Below are 21,876 nucleotides of genomic sequence, written 5' to 3' on the forward strand. Positions count from 1 at the left end.
TGATATACGACAAAAAATGTACCACCATACTGTCTATGTCGCAGGCTGTCAGTGCAGCTGCCTTATATTTTAGAATTGTATTGAAAAGTTCAGAGTTCCTTCTGGCTCTGCTAAGTTCAATATGAGGCCCAAAGAATGTCAAATATTGCTGTACAGTAACTCCTCAATTAACGTTGTAGTTATGTTCCTGAAAAATGTGTCTTTAAGCGAAACAATGTTAAGCGAATTCAATTTCCCCATAAGAATTAATGTAAATGAGGGGGTTAGGTTTCAGGGAAATTTTTTTCATCAGACATATACATACATACATACATACATACATACACACACACACACACACACAGTATAAGTTTTAAACAAACAATTTAATATTGGTACACAGTGATGATGATTGTGAAGCTTGGTTGAGGTGGAGGAGTCAGAGGTGGGATATTTCCCTTGATGAACTAGCAATTGGCTGAGCCCTCAAGGGTTAACTCTCTCACTCTGCAAGGCAGCAGGAATAGAGCGAGGGGGTATGTGTGAGAGAGAGAGATGCGCATTTCCCCTTTAAGTACACTGCCTTGTTAATTAGATCAGCTTGCTGATACCGCAGCTGCTGCAAGCTCCCTCCATCCTGAGCCCTGGTGTGTCCCCCCTGCTCTATGGAAGATGGGGTAAGCGGGGTGCAGGAGCAGGGTGGAGGGGGACACCCTGACATTAGCCCCCCTCTTCTTTCCCTCCCCCCTGCACAGCAAGCAGGAGTCTCAGGGAGCAGCTCCAAGGCAGAGGGCAGGAGCAGCACATGGCATGGGGGGAGGGACACAGATGAACTGCAGGCAGCCGCTGCACAGGGAACTTAGGGGAGTGGGGAGCTGATAGGAGGTTGCCAGTCCACCCTGGTTCCAAGCCCCCACCAGCTAGCTGCAAGGGGCTGCTCTTCCTGCAAGCAGTAGACAAAGCAGGCAGCTACCAAACAACATTAGAAGGGAGCATTGCACAACTTTAAACGAGCATGTTCCCTAATTGATCAGCAACGTAACAACGAAACAACATTAACCAGGATGACTTTAAGAGAGGAGTTACTGTAATTGATAAAGCAGTTTTCAATAAATTAAGCAATTTGCCATTTTCTAATTAGATTTTATCAAAGTAATTAGAGTCATTCCTCTAGCTTTAAAGGGCAATGAGCAATCATAGATCTCGATCACACAGCCCAATAATCTGTTGGATGATATATGAGTTAGGAGTCTACACTGCTAATCCATTTAAATATCAACGAGTATTCTTTAGTAACTTATATGAAATGAACTGGTGAGTTCTCAGTCAAGTTCCTATTGTCAGATGTTTACATTACAAAAATCATGATTAGTACTCAGTGGCCCCCTTCCTGGGAGTCTTAGCAGGAGGTCACGGCTTGAATTAGTCCATTAAGATTGAGTTCTCTCCTCAGGAACTGGTTCATAACAGCACTAAAATATTCATAACAGCACTGAAACATACTGACTGTTTTCCATGCTGTAGATAAAGTACTTTAGTCTCCAAAGTTGCCAGTCTGGCACCTTTTACTGCTAAATATATGAAATGGCATTAGATTAATATGTTTCTGAATATCACTGTGGCAGGGCCAGACTACCCCGCCTTAATCCGGAAGGAGTTAAGCCCTAGGGACTGGCAGCGAAAGTCTCACCTCCCCGGGCAGACTGGGCTTGCTCCAAGTGCTACAGGAGTATAAAGGGAGGGAGGCCAGCTCATTCTGGGCTGGAGCCCGTAGGAGAAGGACCTGCCGGGGGAGCTCCTGCAACGGACCAGCCACAGCCACTGACTGCACCGGGAAGAGACGCCGTCCACGGCCTGCCTGCGCCCCGGCGATTGGGGGAGACCCAGGAGATGACCGAATCCGACGAGTACCAAGGACCCAACGACTCCTGGGAGACCCCAACGGAGAGCCTGGTAGGAAGGCACCCTGGGAGGGTGACAGAGTGGTACCTACCCTCCCCCGGGAAACTCAGCGTGTTTCGGTCGAACCCCCCGCTGAGTTGGTGGCAAACCACTACGCTACTGTTAGGGCCCCGGGTCGGGGCCCCCCTACTGGGGCTGTCGCACCCCAATGATAAAGACTCTGGCCGCTAGGCCACGCTACCCTCCACCCGAGGGTTGCTTCCTGGACTCTGGCCGGTAGGCCCCACTGCCCTGGACAAGGACTATTTTACGGACGGTGGCTGATAGTCCACGCCGCTCGCAACCTTAGGGGCGTGGACCGTCACAATCACTCTCCTTTGTCTTTAAGAAGAAACCTTTGGAAAATGAACAATTCATTAAGCAATGGAACAAATACTTCTGAAATGCTCAAACCAGATTGGATCTGGTAACCTAGGAAGCATTAACTGCATGGGAGTTCAGTGTTTATCTGAACAAAATAGAAATGTTTGAGGGGATTCATATTCCACTGAGGCTAGAATAGCCAAACTTTAAAAAAGACTCAATATAAAACTGTAACATTGCACAGCAGAAAAATTATTTACAATGTACAGTATCCCAAATAAGTGTGAAGAGCAGATTCTTATGTATCAGACTAAAAGTTTAAAAAGGTCTCTTTGACCTCAAAAAGACTTACACTTCACTAGTACAAAGTCCCTGAATTCCTGGTGATCTGTGAACACAGGTGGAGATGGAAGGGGAGGCCCAAAGAGAGGTACACTTTCTTCGGAAAATATTTTCAGCCTAATGAAAGAATTACTATTTATTTGGTTTGAAAGTCACATACAAAGTGTACCAGACATACTGCTTAAGCAGGAACAAGAACTATAAATTGTTACTGGAAAACATCGTATCAACACTTCAGAAATCGCAAGTCTCAATGAATGTTCTCAGGATATTCACCTGGGATCAGATGCTGACACATGTCAATTAACTAGTACATTACTTTACATTCAGTTGACTCTTGTAGAATGATACACTATTCAATGAGAACAAGAGTGGCAGAAGCTAGTCCTTATTCAAACAAAAATGAAATTACAAACTTAACATTTCAATTACAAAATCCTACCACTGTGTACATTACCTCTTTTTTTTTAAACTGTGTATTACAGACATTTTCCAACACAAACCCTAGGCACATATATAAAAGGATCCAAGAACTAGAGTATTATAAGGAGTAACACGGTCAAAAGAGAGATTTTCCTATCTGCAAGGCTAGTTTCAATTGGGTACAGAAAAAACACAATAATAATGGATTCCTCACCGGACTATATTCTCAGTCACATTACTGACTCGGGACATAAGAGTCTTTGCTTAGGCACAGTAGAACACACTATGTATTACAAGGTGTAATTCTTAGTTGTGGGGGAAAATTCCACAGATATCAACTACATTATGCCCCACCATGGAACCGTTTACCACTCACTTTCATGATCACTTAAACACCAATTCATGGAATTAGATAGGTGGACTATGACGAATAGTTTACTTCCACTTCTACTGTAACATCAAACTAAAAAAGCGAATGATTTGGTTAAAGTTAGCACCTACCTGTAACTATCATTTTGCTTATTATATCTCACTAAGGCAAAAATATCTGCCATGCAAGTTAAAGAAATTAATCCATTACTTTCATGTCTATGGAGTTCACTTGTGTTTTGAAAATGCCCATTCTGTTGAAAAAGCAGATGAAATATGGTGAAATATATTAATTGTTTTATTACATTTGATATAATTCTAGTTTATGCACCTTCGATTTTTCTGGTAGGGCACCTCTTTTATAAATGTTTAAAATGCAAGGCTTAAAAAGTGCAAGTATCTTAGTCAATGTCTACAATGAGAAGTTGTATTGTGTTTAAACACTATTTTCAACAACTGAGCTAGCTAATCTGATGGTCACAACTCTGTGGTCAGTATACACGAAGACAAGCAATATTCAACATCATCTTAGCTAGTCACGACTGGGCTTAATGATGTTGAAAATAACTTGTTCTTGTCTACAGTTACCACAGAGTGGATTATTAAAAAACATGTTTCAACATGATAACATTTCCTAACACGGACTTATAGAAATTCTTCCAGCATAATTAAGTTAAACAGAGGGCCAAGTAGGGTAGCAATGTACATTTTCATGACTGCACCAAGATCTATTACTAATCTTGATTCATTACTCTGGTGAGAATCTAGCAACAGCACATACGGGAAAATGGCCAGATAATTCAATGCAGATGCAAGTCTCAGATAGAAATAGATCAGAGGTATCTTGTTGTGGCACATTTCCTTGACACTGAATGATCCTTGACATGACCTTTGAGCCGCATGACCTTCTAAGCTATAAACAGTGTCAAGGAAAACACAAATCTGAGCAACCTTTCTAAGAGTTTTTAGGGTGCTCCTAACAAAATTTAGGGACCTTTTGCCATCAGGCTCTGGGCTTTGTCTACACTAGAAAAATTAGGACCTATAATTCTCCAGTGGCACAGCTCCAACAGTGGCAGTAATATGGAGGCTGTACCGTAACCAGTGCTCAGGTGTTTTATTATTGTCTTATCTAACTCTCAATACAGGAGCATTTTTCCTACTATAGACACAGCTTAGAGAAGAGCTTTCCCAGGATGGGCAACTAGGTGAGGGGGAAAACATTGGCAGCACAATTAAATGAGCCACATGGAATGCAGATACCACCTTTGGAAAGAATTTAGGGCATGTCTGTGGCCACAATATATCTTCAAAGAATTTAGTAAAAAGATGGATTAGACAACTGGGCTTGATCCTAAGAAGGGGTGAGCATTACAACAGAAGCTGCAGGCGCTCTATACATCTCAGGACCAGGCTCTTACTCTGCTGGCTGAAGTCACTTCCACCAAGAAAATAACATTCCTTGTAAGAGTTTTGAGCTCATACGTATTCAATGGTTCAAAAGCTGTCAGCAGCATGGCCAGGACCACACTAATTTCCCATGATGGGGGCTTTTAAATAAGTGATTTAAACATATCAAATCCCTCATGAATTTGATAACAAGGAGCTGCAGATTACAGCTAAGCAAATAACTTGTTTTTCAGTTCACTGGCACTTAAAAAATAAAAATAAAATTCTGTTTGGGTCAAACCAAATCAGAAAATTTCCAAAAAATCTTGGTGAAATTAAAAGTCCATTTTGAGTTAAACAAATCATTCACAAAATGGCAGCAGGAGAAGTGGCTCACATAACTTTCAGCCGAATGGTCAGGGCACTCTCTTCGTATGTGGAAGACCCAGGTCCAAATGCTAGGCCTGGAGCAGGGATGTGAACCCACTTCCTTCTTCCCAGGTGAGTGAGCAGATGTGGATTTAAATCCCTGTTTCAGAGAAGGGACTTGAACTTGGGTCTTCCACATCCCAAGTGTATGTCCTAACCATTGGGCTAGAATCTACAAAGTGGATACCACCTACTCCTCTAGCTGTTTTATTAATCTACCCCTATTTTTTTCTAACTGAAACGATTTAGCAAATTTGTGAATAGTTTAAAGTTGACCAAACCTTCATTTTTCAATGAATGAACTACTGGAGCAAAAACATTAGCCCACCTCTACTGTAGACACTGGCCTAACATCCAGTTCCTTAAATGCTAAAACAGCTGCCAAGTGGGGTTGGAGGGAAGATGTCTTTGTCCCAAACTCAGAGTGGAAGGTGGTAGCTAACTGACTTTTGCATTGGGCATGTAAAAGGATCCATGTAGGATTTCACACCAGCCCAAAAGCATTTCTGAGCCACAGGATGAACTGGGACACCTGCTTGGACACGTAATAACGTAGCTGAATTCGAAGTACCTTACTCCGGACTTACCGCGGTCCAGACGCGGTCGGAAGTCTCCCCCCGTCGACGCCGCGTACTCCTCTCGGCGAGCTGGAGTACCGGCGCCGACTGTGAGCACTTCCGGGATCGATCCCAGAACATCGATGGCGTGCCGCCGGACCAGCCGGTAAGTGAAGACTAGGCCTAAGTCTATTTCTCTCAAGAGTCATGCAACAGAGAAGAATTCCCAGGCTGAGAAGTAAAGACTTGCTCTACACCTATGATCCAGTATATTCAGACTCTCAACGTGATGAGATTAGCAATGTACTAAACAGGCTCAAGAATCTGTCTATCTTGTCCTAAAAGGGGTCTATTAGAATTGGTGTCTCTCTGGAGTTTCATCAGGACCTTTGCTAACAGAGTGAGGGAGTAAAGCCATACATTAGCTTTCCATCCCATTACATGGAGAAGGTGGAGCTCAACCACTACCTATGGTCTGAAAAGAACGGGCAGCTGGCACATTAGGGAGTGTCCACATTACATAGCAAGGACTGGTGCAGGATGCTCCCTGCCAGGACCAATGCACAATTGCCAACTTTCACACGGTAAATAAGCACCCTGACTTTCACAATAAGCCAAAAATCAAGCTAATCCCATTTCAAAACAAGCTAATCCCTAAGAACCGCAACACTCTATGGCTTGGTCTACACTACCCCCCCCAATTCGAACTAAGGTACGCAACTTCAGCTACGTGAATAACGTAGCTGAAGTCGAAGTACCTTAGTTCGAACTTACCTTGGTCCACACGCGGCAGGCAGGCTCCCCCGTCGACTCCGCGGTACTCCTCTCGCCGAGCTGGAGTACCGCAGTCGACGGCAAGCACTTCCGGGTTCGACTTATCGCGTCCAGACTAGACGCGATAAGTCGAACCCAGAACTTCGATTTCCAGCCGTCGAACTAGCTGGTAAGTGTAGCCAAGGCCTATGTGACTAGGTCCCCCTTGTGTGTAGTCTGGGACTGTGGTGGGCCCACTGTGCACCCCGACTCTCTCCCCCCTTGCCCCTCCTTGCGAAGAGCTGATAAAAAAAAAAGAAGCAACAAGCCACAACAAGCAACAAGCCAAAAAATAGCCAACAAGCAACTCACAAGCCAATTAAGCCAAAAGCAAGCCCAATTTCTGTGTTTTTCTTGCAGGTTTCACATGTCTAGACCAATGGCTTTAGAACTTTGAGAATGCTGAAACCCAAGACTGTTAGATAAGAGATAAATATTCCTCTTCAACATTCATTAACTAATCCTCTCAACACCCCATGTGGTAAGAATTATTGTCACGATTTTACTAATATTGAAATTCAGGTATAGAGAGATAAAGTGACTTCCCCGAGTCATCTTATTAACATTTGTGTTACAGTAGCATCTAGAGGCCTCTATGACGTGGGTCCCCACTGTGCTAAGCACTTTAGCATCATATAGTAAATGATAGGCCCTGCTCAAAGAAAAATCTAAAAGACAAGATCCAACATATGGCTAAAACAAACAAGTGGGTGAGAAGAAAGGGGTAACAACAATAGACCATGTAGTCAATATCAGAATTGGGTTTAGAACTCACAAGTTCCTGACTCTCAGTATTGTGTTCATTTCTATAGGTCATAATGCAATTTTAAAATGTCACCCATCACCCTGAAGGTTTTGGTATTTTTTACTTTAATTGTGTATCCCATCCCATCTATAGTAAATATCTAAAATAAATGATCTCTAAATGTCATGAGGCAGCATTCGGTAGATACTGAAACATTTATTCACAGCAATAGCAGAAGTATTTTCTGAAAATATACTTTTGGAAATGTATATGGAGTTAACTTTGTGAAGCCATCTAAAGAATTCTTTAGTAATAAAAGCATCTGATTTGAAAGTGTCTGCTTGTTTTTAATCTGCACACCTTTGATGTAGTTCATGATGGAGAATTTTCTCAGATTTAGGGATACAAAATTAAGTATTCTATAAGATGTCTTATCTATATTTTAAAATATACTTTTCTCTTCTGTGAATGGCATATAGGAAGGATTTAATGGGGGTTTGTAAACAAGCTTTAGTCAATTAAACAAACAGAAAGCAAAAGATACGTGTAAAATGAGAGCGAATCATGGAAGGCTTAAATGCTGGAGAAGATTCTTCCCCTTCCTGGAACACGATAGTGACAATGTCATTTCCAATATGACGCTTCCTTTCTACCTACAAAAAGGAGAGATACCATCACTAGAATTGGATCCTGAGTATTAATACAGTGAAAGAACAATGAAACACAACATAAGATTATTGAATTTAATGCACTTTTTCTATGATAGCAGTTGATGGTAATCTGAAGTGTGTGCAGGCAAAATTTATACAAACATACTGTTCTGTTTTTATCTAAATACAGGCATTTAAAAGTGCAGTAATGTCAAAATACTGTGGAGCTGCTTTATTCTTTATTCATTCTTGTTCTAATTGTACAAAGACCATGGAAATATGAGGAACTGATGTCTATTTATAGCCCAAACACAGTATTTGTTAAAATTAATTAGAAATAATTATCTATATTATTTAAATTTAACTGAATTACATGCAAATTACATTTTAGAATAATTTTTAATTCTATTTATGAGGAAGGGAAAGCAAGAAGATCTATATCTTACTGCACAGTGTACTGCAAAGGACTTGTTAGGAGTCCATTTTTAATCTGAAAGCATCAAGGTTAGTCTAAATGAAATTGGATTTCACTAACCTCAATCTGAGAACCATGAAGCCAACCTTCAGACATGGCTATGGAACTTCAGACTAAGACAAACGAGACGCTGAAATTTGATCAAAGGGAAATGTTTTGTCTGCTTTTTCAGAGGTTAATTATTGATCTCTGCTTGGTTTAAGGCAGACATCAGCAACCTTTGACAGGTGGCTCACCAGGGTAAGCACCCTGGCAGGCCGGGACAGTTTGTTTACCTGCCGCGTCCGCCGGTTCAGCTGATCGCGGCTCCCACTGGCCCCAGTTCGCCACTCCAGGCCAATGGCGGTGGCGGGAAGTGGCGGCCAGCAGATCCCTCAGCCTGCGCCACTTCCTGCCGCCCACATTGGCCTGGGATGGTGAACCACGGCCAGTGGGAACCTGCGGACGCCGCAGGTAAACAAACGGGCTTGGCCCGCCAGAGTGCTTACCCTGGCGAGCCGCGTGCCAAAGGTTGCTGATCCCTGGTTTAAGGCCTTGTCCCTTGTGACTAAGCTCTCTGAGGGTACATCTACACTACAGGGGGGAGTCGATTTAAGATACGCAAATTCAGCTACATGAATAACGTAGCTGAATTCGAGGTATCGCAGCCGACTTACCCCGCTGTGAGGACGGCGGCAAAATCGACTTCTGCGGCTTTCTGTCGACGGCGCTTACTCCCACCTCCGCTGGTGGAGTAAGAGCGTCGATTCGGGGATCGATTGTCGCGTCCCAACGGGACGCGATAAATCGATCCCCGAGAGGTCGATTTCTACCCGCCGATTCAGGCGGGTAGTGTAGACCTAGCCTCAGTGAGAGACCCATTAAAAAGTTATCCAGTCCCTTTCAGCCTGGGTACAACAACAGTAATATGACAATTTAATAAAACTTTTAAAATTCCCCAAGAATTCCAGACAGCAGAGGCCTCTAGATTTTCTAATATATTTCTGATAAAATTATTAATCTTTAGTATATATATTTCTGAATCTTCTAAGATATCATGATTCTATTGTCTTTACTGAGCTGCTCCTAAGAAGACAGCCTATTATGTCTGCCATCAATAAGTGCTCAATCTTATTCTGTGATCTATGTTGATTGTTATTAGTTTTTGGGTGGAATTTAAGATACTTGTTCTCATTTATGAAACCATAAATCACTTAAGTACAGCCTACTTGACAGATTGCTGTTTTCCCATGACCATACTGCCACAGTTGTGGTTATCTGAGGTGCTCAAGTAGGAATCCCCTCATTTCAACAAAACAGGGGCTGGTGGCTGAACAGGTTGGGCCTGGGTGACACTGACTCTTTATATTGTGAGACAGAGTTCTGGTGGGTAAGTCCCATCTACTAGGTTGTGTTGAGGTTGGAGTTTTACTGGAAGTGTATTAGCTTAGTTTTTATTATGTTGTTATTTACAGAACATCAAAAGATGCCCAGAATACCAGAGGGGTGTGGTTTTTATGCCATTATAAATTGAAATAGATACATATACATGTATTTGCTTCTGGCATTAGTTTACTTGGCATTAAGTAACTCTTGAACTGAATTTTATTCACTGACTTGAAAACAAACATTCAGGGCTACATTTTAAAAAACAGCTGCACTTGTGTCACACATTTTTTGGCATTAAAATTAAACAGCATACACTGAAACCTTTACAACAGATGGCAATAAAAGCGTGAAATCTACTCTACACTTATAAAAGAATCTAAAAATATCAGGCATCTAAGTGATAGCTGAGAAATACATGGAAGACTGGAAACAAGGTCCTCTAAATGTTTGTGTATATTTAACATTTGCTCTTGTTGTATGGAAATGTTAAAAGACCAAAATGTAAGCCATCTAAATTGTGCCCTCATATCATAGCACGCGGTGCCCTAAAAACGTGTGTATGTAATAAGAACTATAATTGTCAATGCACTTGACTGCCTATATATTTAAAAGCACATTATTTGTAACCTTGGGACTCCATTTTTTACAAGTTATATAACTGTGCAATAATTGTTTTTAAAATTATTTATAATGTTTTTGTTAATTTGCAAAATCAAATAAAGACCCAAAACCCTAGCCAACTATGGCAAAATAAAAACAATTAAACACAGTATAAGGCAATACAGAAAAATGTAAATCCTACCTGTCAAGAATAGTTATTACAGAAACCCTAACCCTAACCTATGTCTAAATCCACTAATAAATACTTAAATAAATAATAACATGCTGAGGCTGAGGCGGCATGGCAGAATTTAAAATTTCTTTCTCAGTTCAAGAAGAATGAAAAGACTGAGAAACCTGCCTGTATAAATCCCACTATTTTCATCATATATATTGAAAAAACTGTATGAGGAGAAAAGGCACATTTACTCTTCTAATAAGACATACATACAAAGAGTTCAAATGAGAAAGTATTTCAGATGTTTAAGTCTGATAAATTAAGCATCCTGTGCTCCTTTCCCAAACAAAATGTCCACTGAAGTCAAAGGTAGAAGCAAGTAAGAAATGGTATCAAGGGAACTACCTTTCAAAAATTAGATGCTAGCCATACAGCACTGAACTCTCTTTTGGATGAATCAGTATGCATTAGCCTTCTCCATGAAAAATCTCAATTCTACCTATATGCAAAACAGGCTGAAAAGCTATTTGTACAGCTGGTAGTGAGACTACATTAAAACAACAAAGATGTGATCTATTGAGGCTAAGGAATTCACTCCGAACTTTTTTTGTATTTCTAGAGCAGCAGCGTTTATACAAATTGTGTTCCATCCTCCTTTGCATTCAGCTTCACATAGTTCTAAACAATCTAAAATGAAAACTGTGGTTCTCTAATTCACATTCTGCAGCATTGGTACTCTGACTCCTACACAATGGGAGGTAGCTTAGAAAATCTGCCACATATGGAGGATGGAATGTTTTTATATTCTCATGTCATCATTATGAAGAAAACCCCTTTAGAATTCTACTATATGTTCTCTGTGGTATTCCTAAACCTATTAGGCATGGTCAGGTCAGAACTGAAAATCTGCTACCGCTATGACCATAAGCGGTACAACCTGTACTGGTCAACGCTGAGTGCTGGGCAGCAGTTAATTAACCCAGAAACCTCAGGAAGCATCAATGGCTTTGGACTGATGAGCGCCTAAGGAAGGTAGTGGAACCCTTGATGGAGGAAACGCCATCAAAAGGCGGATGAGCAAATTCACTCAGTGTTTGTGCCAACGACATCCACACAGGACAGGCTGGCTCCTTCAGCTGTGGCTGATAATCAATCTAGGAGTGGAGCCCCGAAAGACAGGCAAAGGGAAGATCTCCTCTGCTCTGGCAACTCCTGCAGCATAGCTGGTTCCAAATATATTTACTCCCATCCTTCCTTTGGCCCAAACCAGTGAAGTCAAGAGGGGAACGCTGAAACATGGGCAAAGCAGCGCCTCCATATCAACTGCCCAGGCTTTTGAAGCCACATCACATGGAGAGGACACTCCATTCTTGCTGGCAACATGGACACAACACAGAAGGTGGCAGTTATGGGTTATAAGCTCTCATTTGATTGGCGTAGAGGAGGGCGCCACAGGTCACCTTCGATGGTGAGAGGAATCACTGCGTTCCATTGGTCAGCCACCGCCTGCCACAAAGCCGGGCAGCCCCCGGACAGTTAGGTGCTGACCCCCCACAGTCTGCCCGCCTCATGGGGTGCGTGGGGCTAAACCAAAAGTTGAATGGCAGATGGAAACCTTGCACCTGGCAAAAAGAAGAAACCAAGAACTTTCCGGCTTGGCAGCTGGAATGTCGGACCATGTGTCCAGGACTGACAGACGATGACGACCTACAATACACAAGCAGCATGTGAAAGTCAGCTTTGATAGACTGTGAGCTGTACAAACTCAATGTTGACATTGCAGCAATTCAGGAAACAAGACTTGCAGATGCTGGTTCTGTCCAAGAGGCCAATTACACCTTCTTTTGGCAAGATAAAAGCAACGAAAAAAATTGTCTGCACGGTGTTGGTTTTGCTGTGAGAAACAAGTGGGTAAAGCTCCTAGAAACACCCATTGGGAAGTCAGAGTGTATCATCTCACTTAAACTTCAGACGACCATCGGCTATGTGAACATCATTAGTGCCTATGCACCAACACTCAAATCTAGCCCTGAGGAGAAGGATACATTTTAAAACTCTTTAGATCAAGTCGTCAAAAGAATACCATCAACTGAGCAATTTTTCCTCCTTGGTGACTTTAATGCAAGAGTCAGTGCAGACAACAACTCATGGCCAGATTGCCTAGGACATTTTGGCATTGGCAAGATGAATCAGAACGGCCAACAACTTCTTGAATTCTGCGCCCAAAAGCAAAAGTGCATTACCAATTCATATTTTACAGGAAAAGATCGCCACTAAGTGTTTATCGATGTTGATAAATGCAAAGTAATGCACACTGGAAAATATAATCCCAACTATAATATAAAATGATGAGGTCTAACTTAGCTGTTACCACTCAAGAAAGATCTTGGAGTCATTGTGGATAGTTCTCTGAAAACATCTACTCAATGTGCAGTGGCAGTCAAAAAAGCGAATGGAATGTTGGGAATCATTAAAAAAGGGATAGATAATAAGACGAACAAATACGATATTGCCTCTATATACATCCATGGTACAGCCATATCTTGAATACTGCGTGCAGATGTGGTCGCCCCATCTCTAAAAAGATATATTGGAATTGGAAAAGATTCAGAAAAGGGCAACAAAAATGATCAGGGGTATGGAATGGCTGCCATGTGAGGAAAGATTAATAAGACTGGGACTTTTCAGCTTGAAAAAAGAAACAACTAAGGGGGAGGATATAAAAGAGGTCTATAAAATCATGACTGGTGTGGAGAAAATAAAGAAGTGTTATTTACTCCCTCTTATAACACAAGAACTTGGGGTCACCAAATGAAATTAATAGGCAGCAGGTTTAAAACAAACAAAATAAAGTATTTTTTCACATAACACACAGTCAACCTGTGGAAATTCTTGCCAGAGGATGTTGTGAAGGCCAAGACTATAACAGGGTTCAAAAAAGAACTAAATAAATTCATGGAGGATTGGTCCATCAATGGCTATTAGCCAGGATGGACAGGGATGGTGATCCTAGCCTGTTTGCCAGAAGCTGGGAATGGGTGACAGGAGAAGGATCACTTGATGATTACCTGTTTTGTTCATTCCCCCTGGGCCACCTGGCATTGGCCTCTGTCAGAAGACAGGATACTGGGCTAGATGGACGTTTGGACTGACACAGTATGGCCCTTCTTAGTTCTTAAAGTGTCATGGCGACATCCATGATCAGGCCACTGACACCAAGTAGACCTTGTTATCGTCAGGAGGAAAGACCTACCCTTAGTGCAGAACACTTGCACGTTCAACAGCACTGATTGTGACACTGACCACTCCTTGATTATTAGCAAAGTGAAGATTACAGCCAAGAAACTACACAGAGCAAAACCTAGGAGCAAGCCCAAAATGAATGCTATCAACACCAAAAATCAGCGGAAATGCCAAGAGTTTGTGCAGGCTTTTGAACTTAGTATGCATGGAAAGTCATTACCAGAGAAGGCAGAGGCATTTTGGGAAGATTTAAGAACAATCCATGAAACAGCTTTAGCTACATTTGGGGAACAGAGACCATCAAAAAAGGACTAATTTGAAGAAAATGAAGCGGAACGATTACCTCTCATCAATATTAAGAACACAGCCTATCCTGAACACAACAAGAAGCCAACAGAGAGCACCAAAGTGAGATTTCGACATGCAAAAACCAAGATACAGCGAGCAAGCAGACGCTGTGCAAATCATTACTGGATCAAGCTCTGTGAAGAGATACAGACAGCCTCAGACACAGGAAACCTCAAAGTCATGTATGATGGCCTGAAGAAAGCTCTAGGTCCCACTGTCAACAAGGCTGCTTCTCTCAAATCGCACAGTGGTGAAATCATTACATATAAAATCAAGCAATTGTTTCATTGGGTTGAACATTATTCAGAGCTATACGCGCAAGAAAGAAACATCACCAGCAAATCACTGGACCAAATACCAACTCTAAAGGTCATACCAGAGCTAGATGTGGAGCCCACTGTAGAAGAGCTAAGCAAGGCCAACTACAGTGGTATCTCGCTACTAAGCGTAGCAGGAAAAGCTTTCATAAAAGTCATCTTAGTGCAACTACAACAGCTGGCAAATCGTGTCTACCCTGAATCACAGTGTGGATTCAAGGCTGGAAGATCAATGATAGACATATTTTCTCTGTGTCAACTTCAAGAAAAGTGCAGAGAGCAAAACCGATCATTGTACATCGCCTTTGTGGACCTAACCAAAGCATTCAACATAGTCAGCAGAGCAGGTCTATTTACAATACTAGAAAAGATAGGATGTACACCAACCCTGTTAAGTCTTATACGTTCATTCCACAATAAAAAGAGAGCAACTGTCCAGTTTGACGGGTCCATTTCAGACAGCTTTGAGATGAAAAGCGGAGTGACGCAAGGATGTGTTCTTGCCCCTACACACTTTGGAATCTTTTTCTCAGTACTCTTGAGCTGTGTGTTTAAGGACATGAAAGATGGAGTGTATCTCCACATAAGATCAGATGGGAAACTCTTCAACCTGTCCTGACTTAAGTCAAAGACCAAAGTAAAAAAAAGTGCTAATCAGGGAACTTCTATTCCCTGATGATGCTGCCCCCATAGACCACAATGAAAATCTATTACAACAACTCATGGATTGCCTTTCAATTATCCATCAGGCATTTGCTCTCACCATCAGCATCAAGAAAACGGTTGTATTAGGATAGGGGGGGTCCACAAGATCCTTCAATTACCTTACAGGCAAATCAGCTAGTAGTAGTCCAAAAGTTCAGTGGATGAAGAATCATAGAATCATAGAATCACAGAATATCAGGGTTGGAAGGGACCTCAGGAGGTCATCTAGTCCAACCCCCTGCTCAAAGCAGGACAAATCATCCCAGCCAGGGCTTTGTCAAGCCTGACCTTAAAAACCTCTAAGGAAGCAGATTCCACCACCTCCCTAGGCAACCCATTCCAGTGCTTCACCACTCTCCTAGTGAAAAAGTTTTTCCTAATATCCAACCTAAACCTCACCCACTGCAACTTGATACCATTACTCCTTGTTCTGTCATCTGCCACCACTGAGAACAGTCTAGATCCATCCTCTTTGGAACCCCCTTTCAGGTAGTTGAAAGCAGCTATCAAATCCCCCCTCATTCTGCTCTTCTGCAGACTAAACAATCCCAGTTCCCTCAGCCTCTCCTCATAAGTCATGTGCTCCAGCCCCCTAATCATTTTTGTTTCCCTCGCTGGACTCTTTCCAATTTTTCCACATCCTTCTTGTAGTGTAGGGCCCAAAACTGGACACAGGACTCCAGATGATGCCTTACAAATGTCGAATAGAGGGGAATGATCATATCCCTCGATCTGCTGGCAATGCCCCTACTTATACAGCCCAAAATGCCGTTAGCTTCTTGGCAACAAGGGCACACTGTCGCCTCATATCCAGCTTCTCGTCCACTGTAACCCCTGGGTCCTTTTCTGCAGAACTGCTGCCTAGCCATTCAATCCCTAGTCTGTAGCAGTGCATGGGATTCTTCCGTCCTAAGTGCAGGACTTTGCACTTGTCCTTGTTGAACCTCATCGGATTTCTTTTGGCCCAATCCTCTAATTTGTCTAGGTCCCTCTGTATCCTACCCCTACCCTCCAGCATATCTACCACTCCTCCCAGTTTAGTCTCATCTGCAAACTTGCGGAGAGTGCAGTCCACGCCATCCTCCAGAGCATTAATGAAGATATTGAACAAAACCAGTCCCAGGACCGACCCTTGGGGCACTCCACTTGATACCAGCTGCCAACTAGATATGGAGCCATTGATCACTAACCTTTGAGCCTGACGATCTAGCCAGCTTTCTATCCACCTTATAGTCCATTCATACAGCCCATACTTCTTTAACTTGCCGGCAAGAATACTATGGGAGACCGTATCAAAAGTTTTGCTAAAGTCAAGGAATAACACATCCACTGCTTTCCCCTCATCCACAGACCCAGTTATCTCCTCATAGAAGGCAATAAGGTTAGTCAGGCATGACTTGCCCTTGGTGAATCCATGCTGATTGTTCCTGATCACTTTCCTCTCCTCTAAGTGCTTCAGAATTGATTCTTTGAGGATCTGCTCCATGATTTTTCCAGAGACTGAGGTGAGGCTGCCCAGTCTATAGTTCTCCTTCTTCCCTTTTTTAAAGATGGGCCCTACATTAGCCTTTTTCCAGTCATCCGGGACCTCCCCCAATGGCCATGAGTTTTCAAAGATAATGGCCAATGGCTCCGCAATCACATCCGCCAACTCCTTGAGCACCCTCGGATGCAGCGCATCCGGCCCCATGGACTTGTGCTCGTCCAGCTTTTCTAAATAGTCCCGAACCACTTCTTTCTCCACAGAGGGATGGTCACCTGCTGCCCAGTGCAGTAGTCTGGGAGCTGACAGAGGCAAAAAAAGCATTAAGTACATTAGCTTTTTCCACATCCTCGGTCACTAGGTTGCCTCTAAATGTTCGCATTGGAAAGGCTGCCACCACCTTTAGCAGACTAACTAAAAGAGCATGGAACAACTCAAAGCTTACCATCAAGACCAAAATGTTAACGTACCAACCCTGCGTCCTCAGCACTCTCATATATGGTGGGGAATCATGGACAACTTGTGCTCATCAGGACAAAAGGTTGAACAGTTTCCACCTATGTTGTTTACACTGCATAGTCAACAACAAATGGCAAGATAAAGTCACCAATGCAGAGGTTCTTCAAAGGGCAAATTTACCAACTGTGACAACCCTACTCAAGCAAAGACTACTGCGCTGGCTGGGCTATCCAAGTAGGTTGGAAGATGGACACATACCCAAGGACATGCTATATGGGGAGCTATCAGAGTGAACAAGAACAACAGGATGTCTCAAGCTTCACTGCAAAGTCACAAGCAAGCAAGATATGAAGGAATTTGGAATTGATCCTGACCAATGGGAAATCTTAGCATGTGATCGTAACAAGTGATTGTCTCCATCAGGGTATCAAAGTCCATGACAGGAGCTGGCTCCTACAGCTTGAGGAGAAAAGAACCCGTAGGAAGCAGGCAGCTCCCAACCAAGATACATACATTTGCAATAACTACCAAAGATTTAGTCCCACATGGCATTCTGATTTAAAAAAAACAGCACTATTCTAAACTAGTGTAGCTCATGCTAAATGAATTACCACCTGATTAACTAATAGATCACAAACAATAATTATAAATGGGAAATCGTCAAACAGGGGTGTTTCTAGTGACGTCCCATAGGGATCTGTCTTTGGCCCAATGATTCAATACCTTTATCAATGATTAAGGCTATGGTTATGTCACGGAAGTCACAGAATCCGTGACTTCCAGGAGAGCTCCGTGACATTTTCTGCCTCAGGGCTGGAGCTCCCCAGCCCCTGCCCTTGTGGGGGGACCCCACAGCTCCCAGCCATGGCGGTGGGACTCCCCAGAGCTGCCCAGTTGTGGCAGGGGGTGAGGGGACCCCACCGCCGCCCAGCCCCCATGGGCGGTGGGGGACCCTGGAGCTCCCACTGGCTACAGGTGGCGGGAAACCCCCCGGGAGCTTCTCAGCCACCATGCAGGGGGGTCCCCAGAGCTCCCACTCACCGCAGCGGCGGGGGACCCCGGTATCCCAGCAGCAGTGGGTGCTGAACCTGCCTTCCTCCCCATTTTGTCAGGGATATTTTTAGTGAAAGTCAGGGACAGACCATGGTCTTCTGTGAATTTTTGTTTATTGACCATGACCTGTCCCTGACTTTCACTAAAAATATCCCTGACAAAATCTAGCCTTAACTATGCATATTCTCACTATCCATATAAATGTTTAAATTTCAGCCGTACAAAGGTCTTGGACTCAGTGACATATTGTGGCAGTGGGACCCACAAGTTACGTGCATATTGTGTTTTATATAGTTTTAACTTAGTTACTTTTCAATGTCATTGTGCGTTTGCTCTTGTACTATGAATAGACTCGGCAGAATTAATTTCTTTAAATTTCAATGGATAATATCAATATTTATTTGTATCTATTTAAATTTTCACAGTTGTGGGAAAATATGGAGGGTTTAGACAATTATGTAATGACAGATGTTGAGATTCAAAAAATTAAAGCTTTAAGACCATTATAACATAAATTTATCAACATCATATGTCAAAATACGAAGTAAATGTCCAATAATCAAAGTCTAATAAGTTTTCAAGCAGTATTTTTCTTACCTTGCTTATCTATAAATTTTGATCATTATCGATGGAAATATTTTTTCAGTTTGTCTGTGTGTGTACAGTGAAATTGATGTTTATCATTTTTATCAATAAAAATATAATCCTTCCAAGACTAATTATGAGATAGGTAACGCAATGAAGTGTATTGGCAATAAAGATATAAAATTTTATATATCAGGCACAATTTTGAATGTCATAAGCATTGAGAGATTTGAGTCTTACATTTCAAAAAACAAGTTTCACTGACAAACTAAAATACCTTTTCTTTTAAACATGCGGTGGTTTACTAAGAAAAATCAGTATGAAAACCACATACTTGCTGCTTGTTCTCTTTAGAATATGGTAACATGGTTGAAACATGGAACATAATCTCATGCCCTTGATACACTGTGTATATGGAATATATTCCTGTTGTATCATCTGCAAAGGAAGAAAACCACTCTCAGTGGGATTATGCAATACTACATTTCTAAGAAGAAAAGGAAACTTCATTTCCTGTCCCAGGACAGTCTCAGGGCACCTCCTTTTCAGATACATACTTCTTACTTGCCTTTCAACAGCTCAAAATTAATAGATTATAAAAGATTATAAAATCTTGACATCCTGCATAATTTAAAGTATATATAATGTTTCTGCCAGTAGGCCCAGTGGATTTACCCTGAAAGGAGGTATGTATTCAGCAACTCAGTGAAAATGCATCATGAACATAAACAAATGCAGCCACCAACACACATCAGTAGAATCTCCATTCAAGAAATTCATAATTCAGTAAAATATACTCCTGTGTTTGGGGCTGACAGCCAGTGCATATCTACATTCTCAATCATGGCCTTTGACTGAATAATGAACTCCTCCTGCAGAGTCCCACTGGAAGACACGTATCCAGTTTAGTTTTATTTTAATACACCATGAATTCGAAGGAGTCCTATCCTGCAGAGACTTGTGCCTGACAAGTCTAATTTTTGTCTCTAAGAGAAAAAGGAGCTGAATGTGACTCTTCTTTACAGTATGAGAAGTTGTTATGCTATTTAACCACCCGTAGCTAACACCATGACACAGAATATGTGGCCAATTCATGACAGGTAAGATGCAGTCTAAGAAAACAGACAATGTGAATTTGTGAGGAATAAATAGGACTGAGACTGCATCATGGAAATCCTACAAATTCTAGGCTTTGTCAGGGGGCAGAGTAGGATGGAAGGGAAGCTATGCCAAAGCTGGGGGGCAAAGTGCCTATGTTATTTCCTATTACAGACAGTGGGGATGCCTCTCCATGCTGATATTCCCATTGCAAGCACTGTTGTGAGGAAGGGAGTGTCTCACATTGCTTAGCCATAACCAACCCCGGATGACTAAGGAATAGGATTAGAAGGTTTTGAAAAGAGTGTGTCATGACAGACATAGCCTCAGTGGTGGTACCTGTATCAGGGAGCGTCAGTGGTGGGGAGATCAAGATTTACCAATAATATTAAGAACATTATTATTTGATGAAAAATGGCAAAATGTGTCTAATAATATGTTTAGGAAATAGTATCTGAGTAGGTCTCTTCTCAGACTGGACTATTACTTTCTGTTATGTAAACAGTATATGAGTGTGCTTACATTCTGTACATATGCATGCACACTAACAGCACATTCACAATGGACCTGTCACCAGTTATTTTAGCTGAAATCTTACTTTTAGTGTCCAGGCCTCCTCTGTAGCCTGTCCAGCCCTTCAGTGTAATTGTGTCACCCAAAAGATTCAATAATCTTTGAAAGCTGTCACTTCCAGTTTCTACAAGTGGAGGAAAGCAGTGTTAGACATGAAACAGTTCATCGGTATGGCAGATGCAACTGCACATTAACCATAATACAGAACACACGGCCTACTCCCCAGCTTATATAATGGCAAGAACTGCTTCTTCATGTGTGTCCCTTTTCTATATTAATTCTCTAAATATCTGCATGGGTATATTAGAAATTTAATACATGAAACAGGAATGTGTGAGCTGACCCACTGGCTCAACAGTAGAGGAACATGCTACCATGTGGGGAACCAGAATTTCACAATTGAGTTCAATTTGCCTCGTATCACCCAAGCTTGGGAGTTTTCTGAAAACAGCACTGTCAGTCTTGAGGAACAGGTAGAAAAAGGGATCACCGTGTGTTTACTAAACAGTGACTCCCTCTTTCTAATTCTGATGGCACAGGGACAGTCATCATGATGCAGGGTCTCAAGAAAGGGAAAATAAAATGGGAAATAAGTGGTACTTTGGGATCCTGAGCTCCACTTCCTCCAATCCCTTAAAAAAATTATGGATGTTTTTATTTCAAATTTGGCTTGCAAACTTGAGAGTATAAATATATTAGACAATACCTGAAAACAGCACCAACACACCAGAAGCTGGCCAGAGCTTTAATCATACAAAACTCAATTTTTTTTTCAAGTGTAATTTTAAACTATACAAAGCCCTCATTAAGAAAAAAGTAAAAACCCAAAAGTCTGGGTTTTTTTTATTATTGTTAGCCAGGTGAAAATAAAAATTCACACAAACACAACTATTCAAAGAAATTATATTTAATGTGTAAGAAATCAAAAGCATTCTTTTGGGTATACAACAATCTCAAACTCCGGAAAAAAGAAAACCAACAACGGATACAGCCTCTTTCCAGTTGCCCAAAAGTTATTTTTCAAATATCTTTAGAATTATTGTAAAGAAAACCGGAGTTCTTGGAGATGTCCCTGCACATTCCTATTTATGGGATATTGCACCATCCTGTGGTGCCTTGCATTAGAACCCTTTGACCCTACCTTCTAGCAGTGTAACTATGGCACTACTGCACCACTGCCCCTCTCCAGTTAAAGGTAAATAACCTTCATTTCTTCTTTCAGTGGCTCTGCATATTCCCACTTATGGGACAGATTGATAAAGAGTACTGAGACTAACATGGAGGTGGGAACATAGTCTTAATTGAATAAACACTGAAGCATCTCTTGCCAAACCCAGTATCGACTCTAGAAACCAAATTCAGAGTATAATGCTTGGTGAAGGTGTGTACCAAAATCTAGGTTGTAGCTTTGTAGATCTCAACATCTGGCA

The 21,876-nt window shown here is 41.9% G+C and overlaps 1 protein-coding gene across 16 annotated transcripts in view; it reads right to left on the minus strand.

Annotated features, from left to right (window-relative positions):
• The window catches only part of GARNL3 (GTPase activating Rap/RanGAP domain like 3), a 236,060-nt gene that overhangs the window by 82,878 nt on the left and 131,306 nt on the right, over positions 1–21,876 (minus strand). For 15 of the 16 annotated variants that reach the window (XR_004643325.1, XR_004643326.1, XR_004643327.1 and 12 more), the window contains 5 exons: positions 20,472–20,570; positions 19,110–19,213; positions 7,856–7,964; positions 3,511–3,556; positions 2,597–2,703 (listed from right to left, as the gene is read on the minus strand). Coding sequence is in view for 13 of the 16 variants with exons in the window: in XM_034752047.1 (XP_034607938.1) it covers positions 2,597–2,703; positions 3,511–3,556; positions 7,856–7,964; positions 19,110–19,213; positions 20,472–20,570 (465 nt within the window). In the remaining 3 variants the exon portion in view is untranslated. Of the gene's footprint in view, positions 1–2,596; positions 2,704–3,510; positions 3,633–7,855; positions 7,965–19,109; positions 19,214–20,471; positions 20,571–21,876 lie in introns of all 16 variants that reach the window. The other variant, XM_034752046.1, reaches the window with a different exon arrangement.

The sequence above is a fragment of the Trachemys scripta genome, chromosome 17 (assembly GCF_013100865.1).
Source record: "Trachemys scripta elegans isolate TJP31775 chromosome 17, CAS_Tse_1.0, whole genome shotgun sequence".
NCBI classification, from domain to species: domain Eukaryota; kingdom Metazoa; phylum Chordata; order Testudines; family Emydidae; genus Trachemys; species Trachemys scripta.